This window comes from Sceloporus occidentalis, unplaced genomic scaffold, assembly GCF_023333645.1.
Source record: "Sceloporus occidentalis isolate IW3139 unplaced genomic scaffold, rSceOcc1.0.p SCAF_351, whole genome shotgun sequence".
NCBI lineage: Eukaryota > Metazoa > Chordata > Lepidosauria > Squamata > Phrynosomatidae > Sceloporus > Sceloporus occidentalis.
Window position 1 is genome coordinate 247473 of NW_028317331.1, and position 16327 is coordinate 263799.

The 16327-nt window shown below is 49.8% G+C and overlaps 2 protein-coding genes across 2 annotated transcripts; one reads left to right on the plus strand and one right to left on the minus strand.

Annotated features, from left to right (window-relative positions):
* The first annotated feature begins 3550 nt into the window (after positions 1–3550).
* On the plus strand, positions 3551–9169 carry LOC149274042 (methyl-CpG-binding domain protein 1-like). Its single transcript, XM_089505898.1, has 14 exons — positions 3551–3660; positions 4005–4116; positions 4197–4333; positions 4643–4728; positions 4908–4948; positions 5195–5338; positions 6029–6169; positions 6417–6473; positions 6575–6652; positions 6928–7092; positions 7480–7569; positions 8257–8382; positions 8472–8546; positions 8723–9169. The coding sequence occupies exons 1-14, from the start codon at positions 3551–3553 to the stop codon at positions 9167–9169; spliced, it is 1809 nt and encodes a 602-aa protein (XP_089362024.1).
* Positions 9170–11432: 2263 nt separating this feature from the next.
* On the minus strand, positions 11433–12380 carry LOC149274043 (olfactory receptor 5V1-like). The gene has a single exon (XM_089505899.1). The coding sequence runs from the start codon at positions 12378–12380 to the stop codon at positions 11433–11435; it is 948 nt and encodes a 315-aa protein (XP_089362025.1).
* Positions 12381–16327: the final 3947 nt, after the last annotated feature.

Consider the following 16327-nt stretch of genomic DNA (forward strand, 5'->3'; position numbering starts at 1 on the left):
GATTTATACAGGGCAGACATGTCCCCCCCACCCCACTCCCTGGGCATTATACTGAGGTTCCACACTAACCCCACAGCCCTGCTGTATGGAGAGGCACTGGGCTCTCCTGCCACCACCGGGGACCCCTGAAGAGTCTGTGTGGTAAAACGCCACATATATGTTCAGGTCCTCTAAGTCCCCTCTGTTACCTCAGGGCCGCCCTGCGATATGACGCAGAAGACGAAAAACCGCGCACACTAGCCGCCATTTCATAAACGGTACAGCCAATCAGAGCGCTGGGGCGGGGCAACTGCAAACTCGCGACCAATACACTTTGTGCGTTCCAAGCCTCGCTTTGGAAACCCCTGTAATGGCGTCCAAGTACTGGTTGTTTGTTCCGGAAGGGGTGGGAAGTTGATTTCCGCTTCCTGTCTCGCTCCCGCCCGCCTCTGCCAGCGATCCGTGAGTGATAAGAGTCCGGAGCGGTAAGTTACACCCCGAGTGGGAGGGTATGTTGGGAGGGTATGTTGGGAGGGCAGAAGGGGCTTTGACTGGTGGGGGCAGTTACCTTGGCTTCTGGGCATGTAGACGATAGGTGAGTAAAGTGAGCCCCCCACCCTGATAAGTTGTTTTCATTAAGCTGTGTCTGCCCATGAATAGTGCTGCCCCAGTTACCCTGTCCACGGGCAGCCCCAGGTGGCCGGAGGCTGTGATAGAGGGGCTGGGTAACGTCTCCCGGGGACTCTGAAGCTCCCGACGGGTCTGAGAGCTGATGGAGTGCCGTATCTGGGCTCGGGGCATAGGAAGCAGGGAGCCGGTGAGGCGCGCAGTAAACGCTCGTTCGGAAGCGGGGCGCCAGGCCTGCGGATCGTGGAACGTTCCAGGGAGAATAACGTGGAAAGAGACGCCCCCGTCCGCTGTCACCTGGGTGACTGGCGGTAACCGTCGGCTGATGAGTTACTGTAACCAGCGACGCATCTCCGGGGACTGTTCCAGGAGGACTCCGGGGCTGCGGTCGCTGGCTTGTATCCGGCGTCTCACCGGTGGGGGGACGGACGATCAGTACTCGGGACGAGTGGCGGTACCGCAGCCATTGGGGGGGGTGGTGTTTGGGAGATAAGTTCAGTTGGTGATAGGAGCTTTAGGGTAACTCTTGGCGCATGTTACCCCTACGAGGTTGTTCCGGGTTAGGGTAAAACCGCAAACCTTTTATTGTACGAGTTCCTGATAGTTCGGCCCGAACTAAACGGCCGTTTATGTTGGAAGAACATAAATCTTGGGTCGGATATCTTCTTAGATTGCTGGACGCCTTATACAGAAATTGGAAAACAGCGTTTCAGGCGTGAAATGGTTAATTACAAATATACTTCGGTAGATCCTTTAACGCTACCGAGTACACCGCCGGCAGGGTGTTCATATCCGTTCAGCTAAACGGGAATTAAAGGCAGCAAAGATCATTCCCGGCAGACTTTACCCAGAGAAGCCGATTATCTCGGCGGACGCCGATCGCTGCACCGAAGGGAAAATAATAGAGGTGTTGCACTTCTATAGCGCCAGCAGATTCCGTAGTGCTGTTCAGTAGGCATAGGGAGGTAACCGAGAGGGGCCAGCATACCTTCTGCCAGCAATGGGTTAATTGCTGTTTTTACATAAACTTTATTAATAGACTTTGTGTCTGTCAGATGGATGACCCCCAAAGGGAGGTCGGACGCAGTGATGCTTCGGCACGTTAACCGGGGGAAGTCGCTCTTATCCTTTATGATTAACTCCTAATTAGTAGATCTGAAATAGAACCGGTAATCGGCCACGTACTGTGGGGGAGGGGAGGATTTAATCCACCAGGAGAGGATTGCTTTCCCTGAGTAAGAGATGAGTGACTGATCGAGGCCCAGAATGACCGGAACGGCCTGTAGACGAGAAGTGGAGGGCCGAGGGGAGGACGGCGATTATGGCTGTGCGTCTGATAACGGGGAGAGGTCGGTGCGGGATCACAGATAACGGAACAAGTCGTCTGCGTCGCGGGTTCCAGGGCAGCGGTGACAGCTTGGTAACGTTCAGCTGCTCTCCGGACGCTCAGACCCGCCGAATGTCCAACAATAATAACTGCAACCGGTGAAACCTCTGAGGCTTCTGGGGCCACGGCCGCTCCTGGGGTACAAGTTACTGGGCTGGGGGAGGGGATGACCGGAACAATCCATTAGTCTCTGCGGACACGTCAGCGACGACATGTTACCGTCATCATCATCATCATCCCAGGGTGTGGAGCCGGTGATGTGTGTTGGAAGTGCTTTGCTGGGTTCAAAGCTTTAGTTCCTCAAACGAAGAGCTTCCTTCTACGTTTACGGCAGAGGGTAGCGTGCGGGTTTTGGAACGCTCTTTATACGCATAGAGGCGTATAATTTCTTTGTTTATGGGGGATTCTGGTGAATTTTGTCACGTATATCATACGCGATTCACTGCTCCCGGGCGATGAACTCCGTCTGTACCCGTTAGGGAACGTCCTCAGACCCAGATCTGCTAAGTGGTGCGTGGCTGCAGCATTACGGTTTGGGGCCGTTTTCTTTGGAGTGTATCTCGGTATCGGTGACTCGGAGCCGATGAGACGCTGCCGACGTCGGGGTTTGTGAGACGAGGCCGGTGGAGCTCGGTTTTGGTTCTCTGCCCGTCTCGTGGTTGTTAGTTGCGTAAGCTGGAGGAGAGCCGTATGGAGGAGAGCGAGTTGACCTCGGCGTCTTGCGTTGCACGGTTGTTTGTCGCTCGCTGTCCGGGCTTGCAGCCGGCCCTCGTCTGTTTCATTTCCTCCCGCAGCTTGTGTGTCGTAGGCTGGAAGCAATGCGGTGAGAACTCGGCCTGAGGATCGGAGCCTCGCCGCACGCCTGTAACGGCCCCGCCTGTAACCGCATCGCCGCACGCCTGTAACTGCCTGTAACTGCCTGTAACCGCCCCGCCGCACGCCTGTAACCGCACCGCCTGTAACCGCACCGCCTGTAACTGCCTCGCCGCACGCCTGTAACCGCCCCGCCTGTAACCGGCTCGCCGCACGCCTTTAACGGCCCCGCCTGTAACCGCCTCGCCACCTGCCTGTAACAGCCCCGCCTGTAACCGCCTCGCCGCAGGCCTATAACGGCCCCGCCTGTAACCGCCTCGCCGCACGCCTGTAACGGCCCAGCCTGTAACCGCCCTGCCTGTAACCGCCTCGCTGCACGCCTGTAACGGCCCACCGCCTGTAACGGCCCACCGCCTGTAACCGCCCCGCCTGTAACCGCCTCGCCTCACGCCTGTAACCGCCTCGCCTCACGCCTGTAACGGCCCAGCCTGTAACCGCCTCGCCGCACGCCTGTAACTGCCCCGCCTGTAACCGCCTCGCCGCACGCCTGTAACGGCCCAGCCTGTAACCGCCTCGCCGCACGCCTGTAACTGCCCCGCCTGTAACTGCCTCGCCGCACGCCTGTAACTGCCCCGCCTGTAACCGCCTCGCCGCACACCTGTAACGGCCCAGCCTGTAACTGCCTCCCGCTCGCTCACACCTTCCGCACCTCTTCTTATTTCAGTTCCTGACCATCTTGTCGCGATGTCTGAAGGCTGGGAGGCCTGGCCGATCCTCGGTCCGGGATGGAAACGCAGGGCAGCCACGCGGAAATCGGGAGCCTCGTGCGGACACACGGACACTTATTACCAAAGGTAACGGCCCTGCGTGTTTAGCTGTACAGACCAAACCGCGCATGGATTAGGGGACCATATTCCTGGTGTGTTTGGGTCAGTAATCAGGGTCTGGACCTGTTTTCCCACGCTCTCTTCCATCCCATCTTATATTTTCTGTATGAAAAGTTTCCGTACCGGGTGATTTCTATGATCCCGAAGTAGTTGCTGCTTATTACTGAGACCAGGTCCGTGCGCTGAATCGCTCTCGCCTGGTTAGACCAATGTTTGGGGGGCGGCCATGTTTATTGAATACGTTCAGATATTTGGATGCTCTTGGCGTCCGTCCTACGGCTTCACTTTGAACTCTTTTTCCTCCCCTGCAGTCCCACAGGAATGCGCATCCGGAGTAAGATTGAATTGGCCAAGTTTTTAGGGGACGAGGTGGACTTGTCGTTTTTTGACTTTAAGAGCGGAGCCATAATCTCGCACGCAGAGGTAAGAGCTCTCCGTCCCGCCACCCTTGATTGATTGTTGCGTTCTTCTTTTCGCTGATGCCACCCGGTTTGTCTTCTCAGAGGAAGAAGCCTAAGAGGCCAAGTTTACCATCAGAACCTGCAGTCCAACACGAACCCAAAAAACCACGAGTCTCTATGCCTCTGTCCACGAGCTTGGAGCCCCCGGACAATAACAATACAGAGGAGAAGCTGGTTGTGTAAGTGGAGGGGGTACCGGCTGGTGCGCGGTTTGCTTGCGATTATCGGAGCCGCGATTGGTCTGGGGCGATACTACGGCTTTGAATTGGGTCAGCGCAGGGCACCAAGCTTTTTCATTGGCTGAAGGAAGTCTATAGCAGAGAATGCCGCGCTTTGGTTATTTAAGCGATGGGATGGAAGACGTGTCTGGGTCAGATCACCGGGTTAGTCCTGTAAGCCACAGATGCGAATGTCTGGTATAGTGGATAGGTGTGAGTGTGACTCCCTGCTGTGCACTGGGGTAAATGTGGTACTCTCTTTTGTTTTAGCCTCTGCCAGGGCTGTAAAGTGTGGTTTGCTGGAGTGGAGTTTGGGAAGTCGAGGCGGACAATGTGGTACTGCGCCGACTGCAGAGGTAAGAGATGGCGCGACACCTGGTGTCCTTACCACACCTGCGGGGCTCCGGTCTCATGGTCATCCATGCTAGTCCACGCTGTGTGGCATGTTTTGGTGTTTGTTGAGTGTGCCTCTGTGTGCCTCAGAATAACCTCTAATGGTGAGGTTCACTAATCACTGCTGGTTGTTTTATTTCAGCTTACAGACGAGCTTTCAACAGAGAACAGAAGTATCTCAAAGTGAGTGTCCCCCTCCGAGAGGTGTGAATAGGGCAGCGCGGCATATGGGCATTGGATGTTTATCTTAGGGAAGAGTGTGAGTGAGTTATCCCAGCTGTCATGTACGGGGTGCTTGAGTAGCGCAGTGTGTGAGTGTGGTTGGAATCTCTCACCGGTTTGCTTTAGACTGATACTCGGGATGCTGTCCCACTTGACCTGTTCAGTTTAGCTAATGAGACGGCTGACCTCTGGATACTCTCTCTGCAGAGCGTAGGCTGCGGATCCTGTGCTGCCTGCAAGGTCCCCGAGAACTGTGGTTATTGCACCGTTTGTCTGCTGCGCTCCCACAACCCGGAATTCGGCAGTTCGTGGAAGTGCGTGAGGAGGCGCTGCCTCCAGGATCTCCGCAAGGTGTGTAACGTCCCAAAGTGTCTCGGCGACGCTGGCTTATCCTGGTGTAGTCGGTTTTACTGCTGAGTGATGAGTGGGGGTTTACTGAGGAGCAGACGCCGGGAAAGGTTTTTGTTGTAACGTCAGAGCGAGGGCTCCGGGTCCATTCAGACTCTCGGGTGGTCTGCCCGTGTCTCCCTAACGCACCAGAGACGTGCGACCGGTTCATTACACTCCTGCCCGTATCCTAGACCTCTGTGCGCGCTCCTCCCGGATCCTGCCCTGCCGGATTCTGTATAACTCCTTTAAATGTTTCGTTGTTATTACCCCCCTTCGGGGATTATCTCTGCCGAGGCTCCAGTGCAGGTTGAATGAAATAACTGGCGTCACGTGAGCGGTAAAGACGCGTCCTTTACTCTTTGCGAGGCGGAAACGTTCTGCTGCTTTGAATGGCGCGTAAAAACCGAGTAGCGGGAAGTTTCCGGCTGCACGCAGGTCTTGGTTTAAATTGCTTTTTTTGCTTGTTTCAGGGGTTCTGAAAGAATTGATTATTATTATAAATAATTTATTATTATTAATGTTATCTCGCTGCTGGTTTGACACGTGGCTCCCTGGTACGCTGACCGGTTTCCATGTGACGGTCGGTGCAGAAGGCGCTCTCCTTTTTAAAATGTAATGGTTGTGCGTCCTGCTCTTTAATGCCGTCTGCAGGTTGGTGACTGCGGAACCTGCGAGGGTTGCTGCTCCACGACTAACTGCGGCGACTGCTCCGCCTGCATCGAGCTGGTCCAGAACCCCGGCCAGCAGAACAAAAAGACATGTTTGAAGCGGATATGCAGGAACAACCAAGAGGTAGGTCGTAAGGCTCAGCCAGCCGTGAGTGTGATACTGTCTGTGCCTGTGGGAGGCGTCTCGTGAGGGAGCCGCTGGCTGAGAGTATTAAGAGCAGTGCAGGATTGACCGTGGTCTTGACGCGCCAGCAGGTCTTCTGCTTCTTTGTTGGTGACCGCGGACGGGGGGATTTGGGAAGAAATGCTCTGGGATTTAATGTTGGGATGAAGGGCAGGATAACCGCGTTCTCCGATCTCGTTTCTTGCAGAAGATAATTATCCAGCCGTCAGACCTGAAAAGCTTTGGCACTAAGAAGATGACTGTAGTAAGTACGCTGGATTGTTTGGTAGTGACTGGGGTGTCTTATTTCTCAGGCAGTGAATATCGGCCTCCATTGTTCTTCATGTTTAACTTTAATGTTCTTAGTTCTCTGTCTTTGACCAGAAACAGTCTTTGGTTACCAAAGAGAAGCCACCGCAGGAAAACGAAGCTCCGCACAGCCAGGTTGGTGGCCGCCCGGAATCTCTGTAGAACGTGGCCGCGTCCGGCGTTCTTTTCCATGCATCCTTTGGCGTTTCTTTCTGCGCAGCCTGAATGCCTCGGCTCTTCTTCTGCAAAAGGCTTATCGGATCGGCTTGTTCTGTACTCGCCTTCTGCTGCGCATGGCTCTCCTCCTCTCCTGCTTTAGCACTTCTATCGCCCTGTCTTCTGCCGGGGGGGAGCGGCAACACCTTTTCACCACAGGCTTTGTTTTGCCCCTCACCCCCTCTGTCTCGCAGCGACACGCTGGCCGCCGCCAGAACCGGAGGTGCGGGGAGTGTGAGGCCTGCCTGCAGAAGGTGGACTGTGGCAGGTGTGACTTCTGCCGGGACAAGCCGAAATTTGGTGGCCGTAATTTAAAACGGCAGAAGTGCCGCTGGCGCCAGTGCCTGCTTTTTGCCATGGTGGGTGTGGCTTATTAGTATGTGGGTGGGGCCATCCATGTCCCAGTTAAGCGTGGCGCCCGTAATGCTTTATAGTGGTTCCGAGGACCCGCATCACAGCCCCATTGGGGGTAACTGCAGCTCCGTGTGGCTCCTGCCGGCAGCCATGGTGGGCTTTGGCGGACGAGAAATTGTAACTTAATGTTTGCAAGACTCTACAGCGTGACCGGGGAGGTTTTGGTTCCGGCTACGTCCGTGTCCTGTGTGTGTGGAGCTCGTGTGCATGCCGTGTCCTGTGCGGGCTTCGGCTTCTGTGGGGGTGCTGTGGTCTTTCTGTGAGTTTTGGGGTCTGTCGTGTTCTCCGTGTGGCGGTCCCCCCGTTCTCGGACTCATTCGCTGTCTTTCCAGGAGAAGAATATCGCTCCCTTCCTCAAGTCTTCCAAACAACCTGCGTTGCTGGAAAATCTGAAGCAGGAGGCAGCAGAGACGGCAACTCAGGTCGGTCACTTCCCAAGCCTTTGTTTGGGGTCTCCGTGTTAGTTGTGGGTGGGCTGTGTCTGCGGGTCTGGCAGAGAATGGCTATTTTTTCCATGTTTATATCCTCCTATCTGTCTTTATAGTGTCAGGACCAGGACGAGTCTCACCAAATACCGCTCCTTAAACAGGATACATCTGTAGACGTAAGCACCTCCTGCGCAAACCCTGATGGGATACCGATGAGGGCATTGCTGTAATTGGCATGCATGGTGGATTACCCATCAGGGGATCATTGTTATTGATGCCTGTAGTGGATTACTGATCAGGGGATCATTGTTATTGATACCTGTAGTGGATCACTGATCAGGGGATCATTGTTATTGATGCCTGTAGTGGATTACTGATCAGGGGATCACTGTAATTGGAGCCTGTGGTGGGTTACCGATCGGAGGATCGCTGTAATTGGCATACGTAGTGGGTTACCGATCGGAGGATCGCTGTAATTGGCATACGTAGTGGGTTACCGATCGGAGGATCGCTGTAATTGGCATACGTAGTGGGTTACCGATCGGAGGATCGCTGTAATTGGCATACGTAGTGGGTTACCGATTGGGGGATGGCTGTAATTGGCGCGCACTCTTGGTTACTCTGAGATCTGGTTTGGTCATCCTGTTCCCATGCCCTCCGGCTCCTCTCCTGTGTTGGCAGGGGCTCCAAGGCAGTTGTGTGGGAGAAGCGATAACATCCCAAATTGTAAAAGAAGAAGAAGAAGACGACGAGGACAAGGAGGGATACAGCATCACGTATGTGGTGGAGGAGGACGAGGAGCCGCTGGTAAGAAGCTGTCAGTTGGGGGCAGGCGGGGGTCTTTCTCAGACTCTTGTGTCGGTCACTGATATTTGCCCCTCTGATTTTGGTCCCAGAACCTGCATCGCTCTGTGAAGGAAGAGGAGTTAGTCTCTGAGGATGATGATGACGATGATGAAAGCACTCCCGTGGTGAGTGGCGGCTGCGTTATTGGGGTTAATCTCTATTGGGGTCTGGCGCAGCCTGGTACGCGGGGTGGAGGGGTTCTACTTGCAGGAAAATTACTGTTTTGTGAGTAAAATGATTTGAAAATACTGTTTATCGAGTGAAATGAATTGCTAATTAATGCTGTTTTTTTTCCCTGCAGATCACAGAGATCTTCAGCCTGGGCGCCTACCAAGCCATGAGCGGCTTAGACCGAGTCCTGCAGGAGTTTATGACCGAACTGATTGAGATTCCTTTACCGGCACACTGGGAGGTGCTGCCGGCCACCGGCCCCAACATCCAGCTGGTGCAGCGGTCCCAGCAATCCACGATGGCGGACACCGTTATTCACATACAGCCCGGACTCCATTTCTTTGTGACTGTAAAGGGCCGCCCTCTCCCCTCCGTTCATAATCTGTACTCTGTACACCCGAGCCGCCTTACCACGGTGGACGACGTAGTGGAGCTTATTTGTGACCTGGAAGCTTATCGTCCTTGTCCAGGAGTCCCCAAGCAAGGCCTGCTCTCCGCGGCGTGCCACGTGCTGGTGTACGAGGGCCCGTGCCCGGAATGCTGCAAAATCCCGTGGCCCTCAGGCAGTGACCTGTGACTGGGCAGAGAGGGTTGAGCCTGCGCTCAGGGACACGGAACTGGGAATTCTGGTCTGCTTGTGAGATCGGTGGCTGAGGAGAGCATTAGAGGGAAGAAGCCATGATGTCAGGGGAGTGACAGAGGCTCTGCGTGGAGGTTCGTCGGCCATGTCTGTGGTGGGCTAATGGCCTTTATTACAAACCACGTTCTGGTTTGGGGACCAAAGCAGTTTTCTGCGAGACCTCCATTCGGATTTTAGTTGGGGGGGGGGTGAGAATGTTATGGATGTAAACGCCTCACGGATTTCACTGCTTTGATGTGATACTCAGGGGAGCGGAGGATGCCGACTCGCACCAAGAGGATCGCAAGACGCCACGCTGCAGCTTCTATGAAAGGGACCAATTAAAATCCATGTTGTGCTGAATGATACGCGTGCGATTGTCTAAGCCGAGCTGCTTGTGTTGTGTGTAATGGCCGACAGGGTGGAGAGGCTCAGGGGGCCACATAGCCCTAACTCTGTATAATGAACAACTCCTGGGTCTCCGTTTGCAGGCTGTTTGTGGTGATGTGTTTGGAGTTGAGTGCGGTTTGCGTGTATTTGGCCGCCATGTTGGCTGCTGGAAGGGAGAGACTGGATGGGTGAGAGGGCACCGTTAGGCCAGCCGGCGTATCGGTGCGTCTGGGCTCGTAGTTTTTGACGGGTCGGCTCACAATTCACACTTCTTTTCATTTTTTGTGGGTTTTTTTTTACACTGGAAGTAACTGAGGCTGGGCCGCAGGATGTAAAATTTATCGAAATGTTTAAAAAAATCCCATAGAATCTTCAGGTTTCGCTTTGGTTTTATTTTCTTATTTCCCGTTAACGCCGAGCAGCCGCCCGTGCCGATATTTCTCGACTTGTGTCCGTAGTCTTCCTCTCGGCCTTCTCTCTGTGGGGGCGGAAGCTGCCGCCTCGTGCCTGCGCAGTACCCGCTGCTGCCGTTCTTTCCCTTTAACTCTCCGTGGAGAGTGGCTGCTTTTTAAATAAAGAAAGAGTTCTGCATTTTCTTTCACGAGAGTCGCTTCAGTTTGTTACAAAACGGGGAAAATTATAGTTTTCACAAAAAAAAAATACCAGCCTCGATTCCCTTTGCGCTTTTTGCCTTTTATTTGATTGTAAGCGAGGTAAATATGTACAGTTTCGTAAGAATAAATATTTAACGAAAATTTAATTTTCCATCTCTAAGCATTGTTTCTGATTTACGATCTCATCCTGAGCTCTGGCCTGACGTCTCCGACGAGCGCTGTTCCTTTCGCATATGAGAATTAAGTCCTGTTTTGTAGGGACTATTCCCAAAACTCGGGACAGTTCCTTGCTGATGTGTTTGAGGATTGTTTGAAAGATATTGCAGTGTTTTGATAGAAAGTAGCTCAAATTAAGATTTTTACTGGGTGCCTTTTATGGAAGTTTCTGCATGTCTACCCCCTCTCCTGAGCACACAGCCATGCTTCTACTCCACCTTAAGCTATTGTGATCTAGTTTATCAATGGGGTGGAAAATTGGGTAAAAACAGGCAAGAATCGCGTCTCTGGGGACTCATAAATTAAAGGCTTCAAATGATCCGCGCAGAATATCGGAGACGCTGGTGTTCAGCTTGAGATCTGTTAACACAAGTTTGATGAATAAAGCTGTCGTCGTCGTGATTTTCCTCGTCGAAGGACTATTATTACGCTGTTTATTATTATTATTACTGTTTTTAAAGCAAAGGAGGAGAACAAGAGACTAGAATCTAACACTAGAGGGTCAGTTACTTTACTGACAGGGTGGTAGATAAGTGGAACAGGGTCCCAGCAGAGGTGGTAGAGGGTAATACAGTGAGGGTATTAAACATGCATGGGATAGACATACGGCTCCTGAATCTAAGACGAGACCTACAACTGATTAAGGTTTCAGTCTTTACAGCAGGAGAAACTGCGACTAGATGGGGGCTGCGGAGAGAATAGCAGATAATCTCAGGCAGCCGTATCAGGACAGGGGCCGGCCAGGGCCAGAAGTCACAAACATTCTTCTGGGTCTGGGCCGGTGATTGCGATAAAGCCACCTGTCTACCCCCCCAATTATTGGTCATGGAAACCCAAACATTTGCCACCCTGACCACATTATGTGTCGATGCCCATTCTGGGGTTTCCTATAATATCAGGTCACATTTGGGTTAGGCTTAGGCCGTTATGAGGTCATTTTATTAATCCTAACCCAAGATGTGTACGCAGCGGTGGGTTCAGGGCCGGGACGGACACGCGTTCTATTTTACTCTCTTTACTTCTACTGCTTTCTTTAGGGCATCTTTCACTTCCCTGTTTCTCAGACTATAAATAATTGGGTTCAGCATGGGGGTCATGATGGTGTACAGTACAGCCACCACTTTGACGTCTTTGTCCATGGCATAGGTGGACGACGGCCATATGTAGCTGAAAATCCCGCTGCCGTAATATAAAGCCACCACGGTGAAGTGAGACGCGCAGGTGGAGAAGGTCTTGAATCGCCCTCGACTCGAGCTGATTCTGGTGACCGCCGCGATGATGCGGACGTAGGTCAGGAGGATGAAAATAAGTGGCCCCATCCCAGCAAGGGCCACCACCAGCAGGAAAAGTGTCTCCCCGACCAGAGTGTCAGAGCACGACAACTTAAAGAGGGGAGTCACATCACAGAAGAAATGGTCCACTCGATTGGGGCCACAGAAGTCAAGATGAGAGATTGAAACGGCCTGGACCACTGAGTTCACAAAGCCACAAGCCCAGCAAGTGATCACCAGCCCGCATCTGACCGTTCGGCTCATGATGAGAGTGTAGTTGAGCGGGAAGCAAATAGCCACGTATCGGTCGTAAGCCATGACGGCTAGGAGGTAGCACTCGGTCACGACGAAGAACTGGAAGAAGGAGAGTTGGGTGACGCATCCCGAGAAAGACATGGACTTCTGGGCGGTGAGCAGAATGGAGAGGAGTTTGGGGACGGTGACGGAGGAGAAGATGATGTCGATGATGGAGAGGTTTGCGAGGAAGAAGTACATTGGGGTGTGAAGTCGCCTGTCAGAGGAAATCAGCGTGAGAATCACAATATTCCCAACCACCGTGATCAGGTAGATGCAGAGAAACGTCAGGAAGAGAAGGATCTGGGGTTCCAGGGCATCGGAGAGTCCGACCACCTGGAAAACCGACACCGATGACCGGTTCTCCTGCCGAAACCTCCACATCAGGTCACCAGCGTGCTGAGGAATGATTAGAAGAAAGATGGTTTGAGCATCTGCACTCCTTTCATCTTTTAGATCGATTGTGTCATCATCCTTCAATATTTCCCAAAACGTTGATAATTTGCTTTATTTAGTTAGGGGAACGTCAGCTCCTGATTACTACGCATTAGACAGGGAGAGGACCTGCTGGAGGACAGGTTTGTGTATTTACTGGGATTTCACCATCGCCCAACCACCCTCCTTCACCCCGGAACCTTCTCCAAACGCGACCAGTGATCTATTAACTACATAACCGTCCCCAGACGGAGCGATGATCTCCACAGGTCTATCGGGTTGCAGGTCTCCAATTACAGAGGCTGATGGTTCCATTAATCACACCTTTTATCGTTATTATCAATAATAATCCGTCTGAAAATGAGGAACGCGTGGTGATTATTCTGCAGTCAACTGGCTCAGAAATGGGCCAGACCACAAAAACCCATCAGCTGCGTTCAGCTCTTTGTTTCGGGGGGGTATTGTGACACTAATTCTATAAATAATACCCCATGATCCCAGTCTCCATTCCAGGAAATATTTCTAAACGTGGGTCTATTATATACATCTATCTATATAATCAAATTAAAGGAGGCAAATTTAAATCATGATAGCTGTGTAATAACCTCAGAATTACTGCGGGTCAGGAATATAAGACGATTTGTATAAATGCTATATATTATATATATATATATATATATATATATATAATCAGACTACCTCCCTATTTATTACTTATATCTGCGCTCGTCGCTGCGTTACAGAAACACCTCAATATATAGATTATATAAAGTCGGGGACACATCGAACGAGGCGATCGCTCCCTGTTACTGCGACATCTGATAAGAAAGAACATGCAGGGGATGGGGGGCCGCTCCTGGCCCACGCTGATCATAGAACTCAAACCAAATCGTACTTACAGACAGGACCCGTCGCTCCGGAGCGCTCATCTCCCCTTCGCCAGATATAATGATTCACAAAACCCCAGCGGACAGAGATCTCACAAGACGGCCTCGGGTCCCCGCGGAGCCCAACTTTCCCAAAACACGCAGAACGATAAAAAGTGACTTATTTTCTTTAAAGTCTGGATATATATATATATACGGTGTATTTATATATATTATCTATATATATATATATATATGTATATACGGTATATTTATATATATTATCCCACAAAAGCGAGTACAGCCATCACATTGCTGTAAATATTTATTATATCTTTCATGTGATAACACTGAAGAAATAATCTCTGCTACAATGTAACGCAGCGAGTGTACAGCCTGTATAACAGAGTAGCTTTACTGCCCCTCAATATACCCCAACACACAGCCATTAACCCCTCAAATATACCCCAACACACAGCCATTAACCCCTCAATATACCCCAACACACAGCCATTAACCCCTCAAATATACCCCAACACACAGCCATTAACCCCTCAATATACCCCAACACACAGCCATTAACCCCTCAAATATACCCCAACACACGGCCATTAACCCCTCAATATACCCCAACACACGGCCATTAACCCCTCAAATATACCCCAACAACAGCCATTAACCCCTCAATATACCCCAACACACAGCCATTACCCCCTCAATATACCCCAACACACAGCCATGAACCCCTCAATATACCACAACACACAGCCATGAACCCCTCAATATACCCCAACACACAGCCATTAACCCCTCAAATATACCCCAACACACAGCCATGAACCCCTCAAATATAACCCAACACACAGCCATTAACCCCTCATATATACCCCAACACACAGCCATTAACCCCTCAAATATAACCCAACACACAGCCATTACCCCTCAAATATACCCCAACACACAGCCATTAACCCCTCAATATACCCCAACACACAGCCATTAACCCCTCAAATATAACCCAACACACAGCCATTAACCCCTCAAATATTACTCAACACACAGCCATTAACCCCTCAAATATAACCCAACACACAGCCATTAACCCCTCAAATATACCCCAACACACAGCCATTAACCCCTCAATATAACTCAACACACAGTCATTAACCCCTCAAATATAACTCAACACACAGCCATTAACCCCTCAAATATAACTCAACACACAGCCATTAACCCCTCAATATAACTCAACACACAGCTATTAACCCCTCAAATATAACCCAACACACAGCCATTAACCCCTCAATATACCCCAACACACAGCCATTAACCCCTCAAATATAACACAACACACAGCCATTAACCCCTCAAATATAACCCAACACACAGCCATTAACCCCTCAATATAACTCAACACACAGCCATTAACCCCTCAAATATAACCCAACACACAGCCATTAACCCCTCAAATATAACTCAACACACAGCCATTAACCCCTCAAATATAACCCAACACACAGCCATTAACCCCTCAATATAACCCAACACACAGCCATTAACCCCTCAAATATAACCCAACACACAGCCATTAACCCCTCAAATATACCCCAACACACAGCCATTAACCCCTCAATATAACTCAACACACAGCCATTACCCTTCAAATATAACCCAACACACAGCCATTAACCCCTCAAATATAACTCAACACACAGCCATTAACCCCTCAAATATAACCCAACACACAGCCATTAACCTCTCAATATAACCCAACACACAGCCATTAACCCCTCAATATAACTGAACACACAGCTATTAACCCCTCAAATATAACCCAACACACAGCCATTAACCCCTCAATATACCCCAACACACAGCCATTAACCCCTCAAATATAACATAACACACAGCCATTAACCCCTCAAATATAACCCAACACACAGCCATTAACCCCTCAATATAACTCAACACACAGCCATTAACCCCTAAAATATAACCCAACACACGGCCATTAACCCCTCAAATATAACCCAACACACAGCCATTAACCCCTCAAATATAACCCAACACACAGCCATTAACCCCTCATATATACCCCAACACACAGCCATTAACCCCTCAAATATAACCCAACACACAGCCATTACCCCTCAAATATACCCCAACACACAGCCATTAACCCCTCAAATATAACCCAACACACAGCCATTACCCCTCAAATATACCCCAACACACAGCCATTAACCCCTCAAATATAACCCAACACACAGCCATTAACCCCTCAATATAACTCAACACACATCTCGGAGCTGGTGGATGTTAGAGACCTTGTGCTCCCCCACCTTCCGGTTGTGGATGCCCCACAGATGCTCAATAGGGTTTAGGTCTGGAGACTCATCTTATATTATATTGGTTAATATATTGGTAAATATATTAGGAATATTTTAGATTAAATTGGGAATATATTACATTATATGGGTTGAAATATTGGTAAATATATTACATTATATTAGTTAAAACATTAGTAAATATATTAGGAATATATCTATTTATATTGGAAATACATTATATTATATTGGTTAATATATTGGTAAATATATTAGGAATATTTCATATTAAATTGGGAATATATTACATTATATTGGTTAACAAATTGGTAAAATATTATATTTTATTATACATTATATGGGTTGAAATATTGGTAAATATACCAATTTGGTAAATATATTACATTATATTAGTTAAAATATTAGTAAATATATAAGGAATATATTATATTATATTGCAAATATATTATATGTTATTGGCTAATATATTGGTAAATATACTAGGAATATATTATATTATATTGGCTGAAATATTGGTAAATATATTACATTATATTACTTGAAATATTAGTAAACATATTATGTTATATTGGAAAAATGTTATATTATATTGGTTAATATATAGGTAAATATTTTAGAAATATTTTTTCCTCTGGAGTGCTGCTGAAAAAGAAACAAAAACACCCGCCCGGCACTGCATGTC

Bases quoted from the DNA above. Each gene is read 5' to 3' on its own strand.
- LOC149274042 (XM_089505898.1), top strand. From the start codon at position 3,551: ATGTCTGAAGGCTGGGAGGCCTGGCCGATCCTCGGTCCGGGATGGAAA. The intron at 8,383-8,471 runs GTAAGAAGCTGT...TTTTGGTCCCAG, and splicing joins AGGAGGACGAGGAGCCGCTG to AACCTGCATCGCTCTGTGAA. The intron at 8,547-8,722 runs GTGAGTGGCGGC...TTTTCCCTGCAG, and splicing joins ATGATGAAAGCACTCCCGTG to ATCACAGAGATCTTCAGCCT.
- LOC149274043 (XM_089505899.1), bottom strand. From the start codon at position 12,380: ATGTGGAGGTTTCGGCAGGAGAACCGGTCATCGGTGTCGGTTTTCCAG.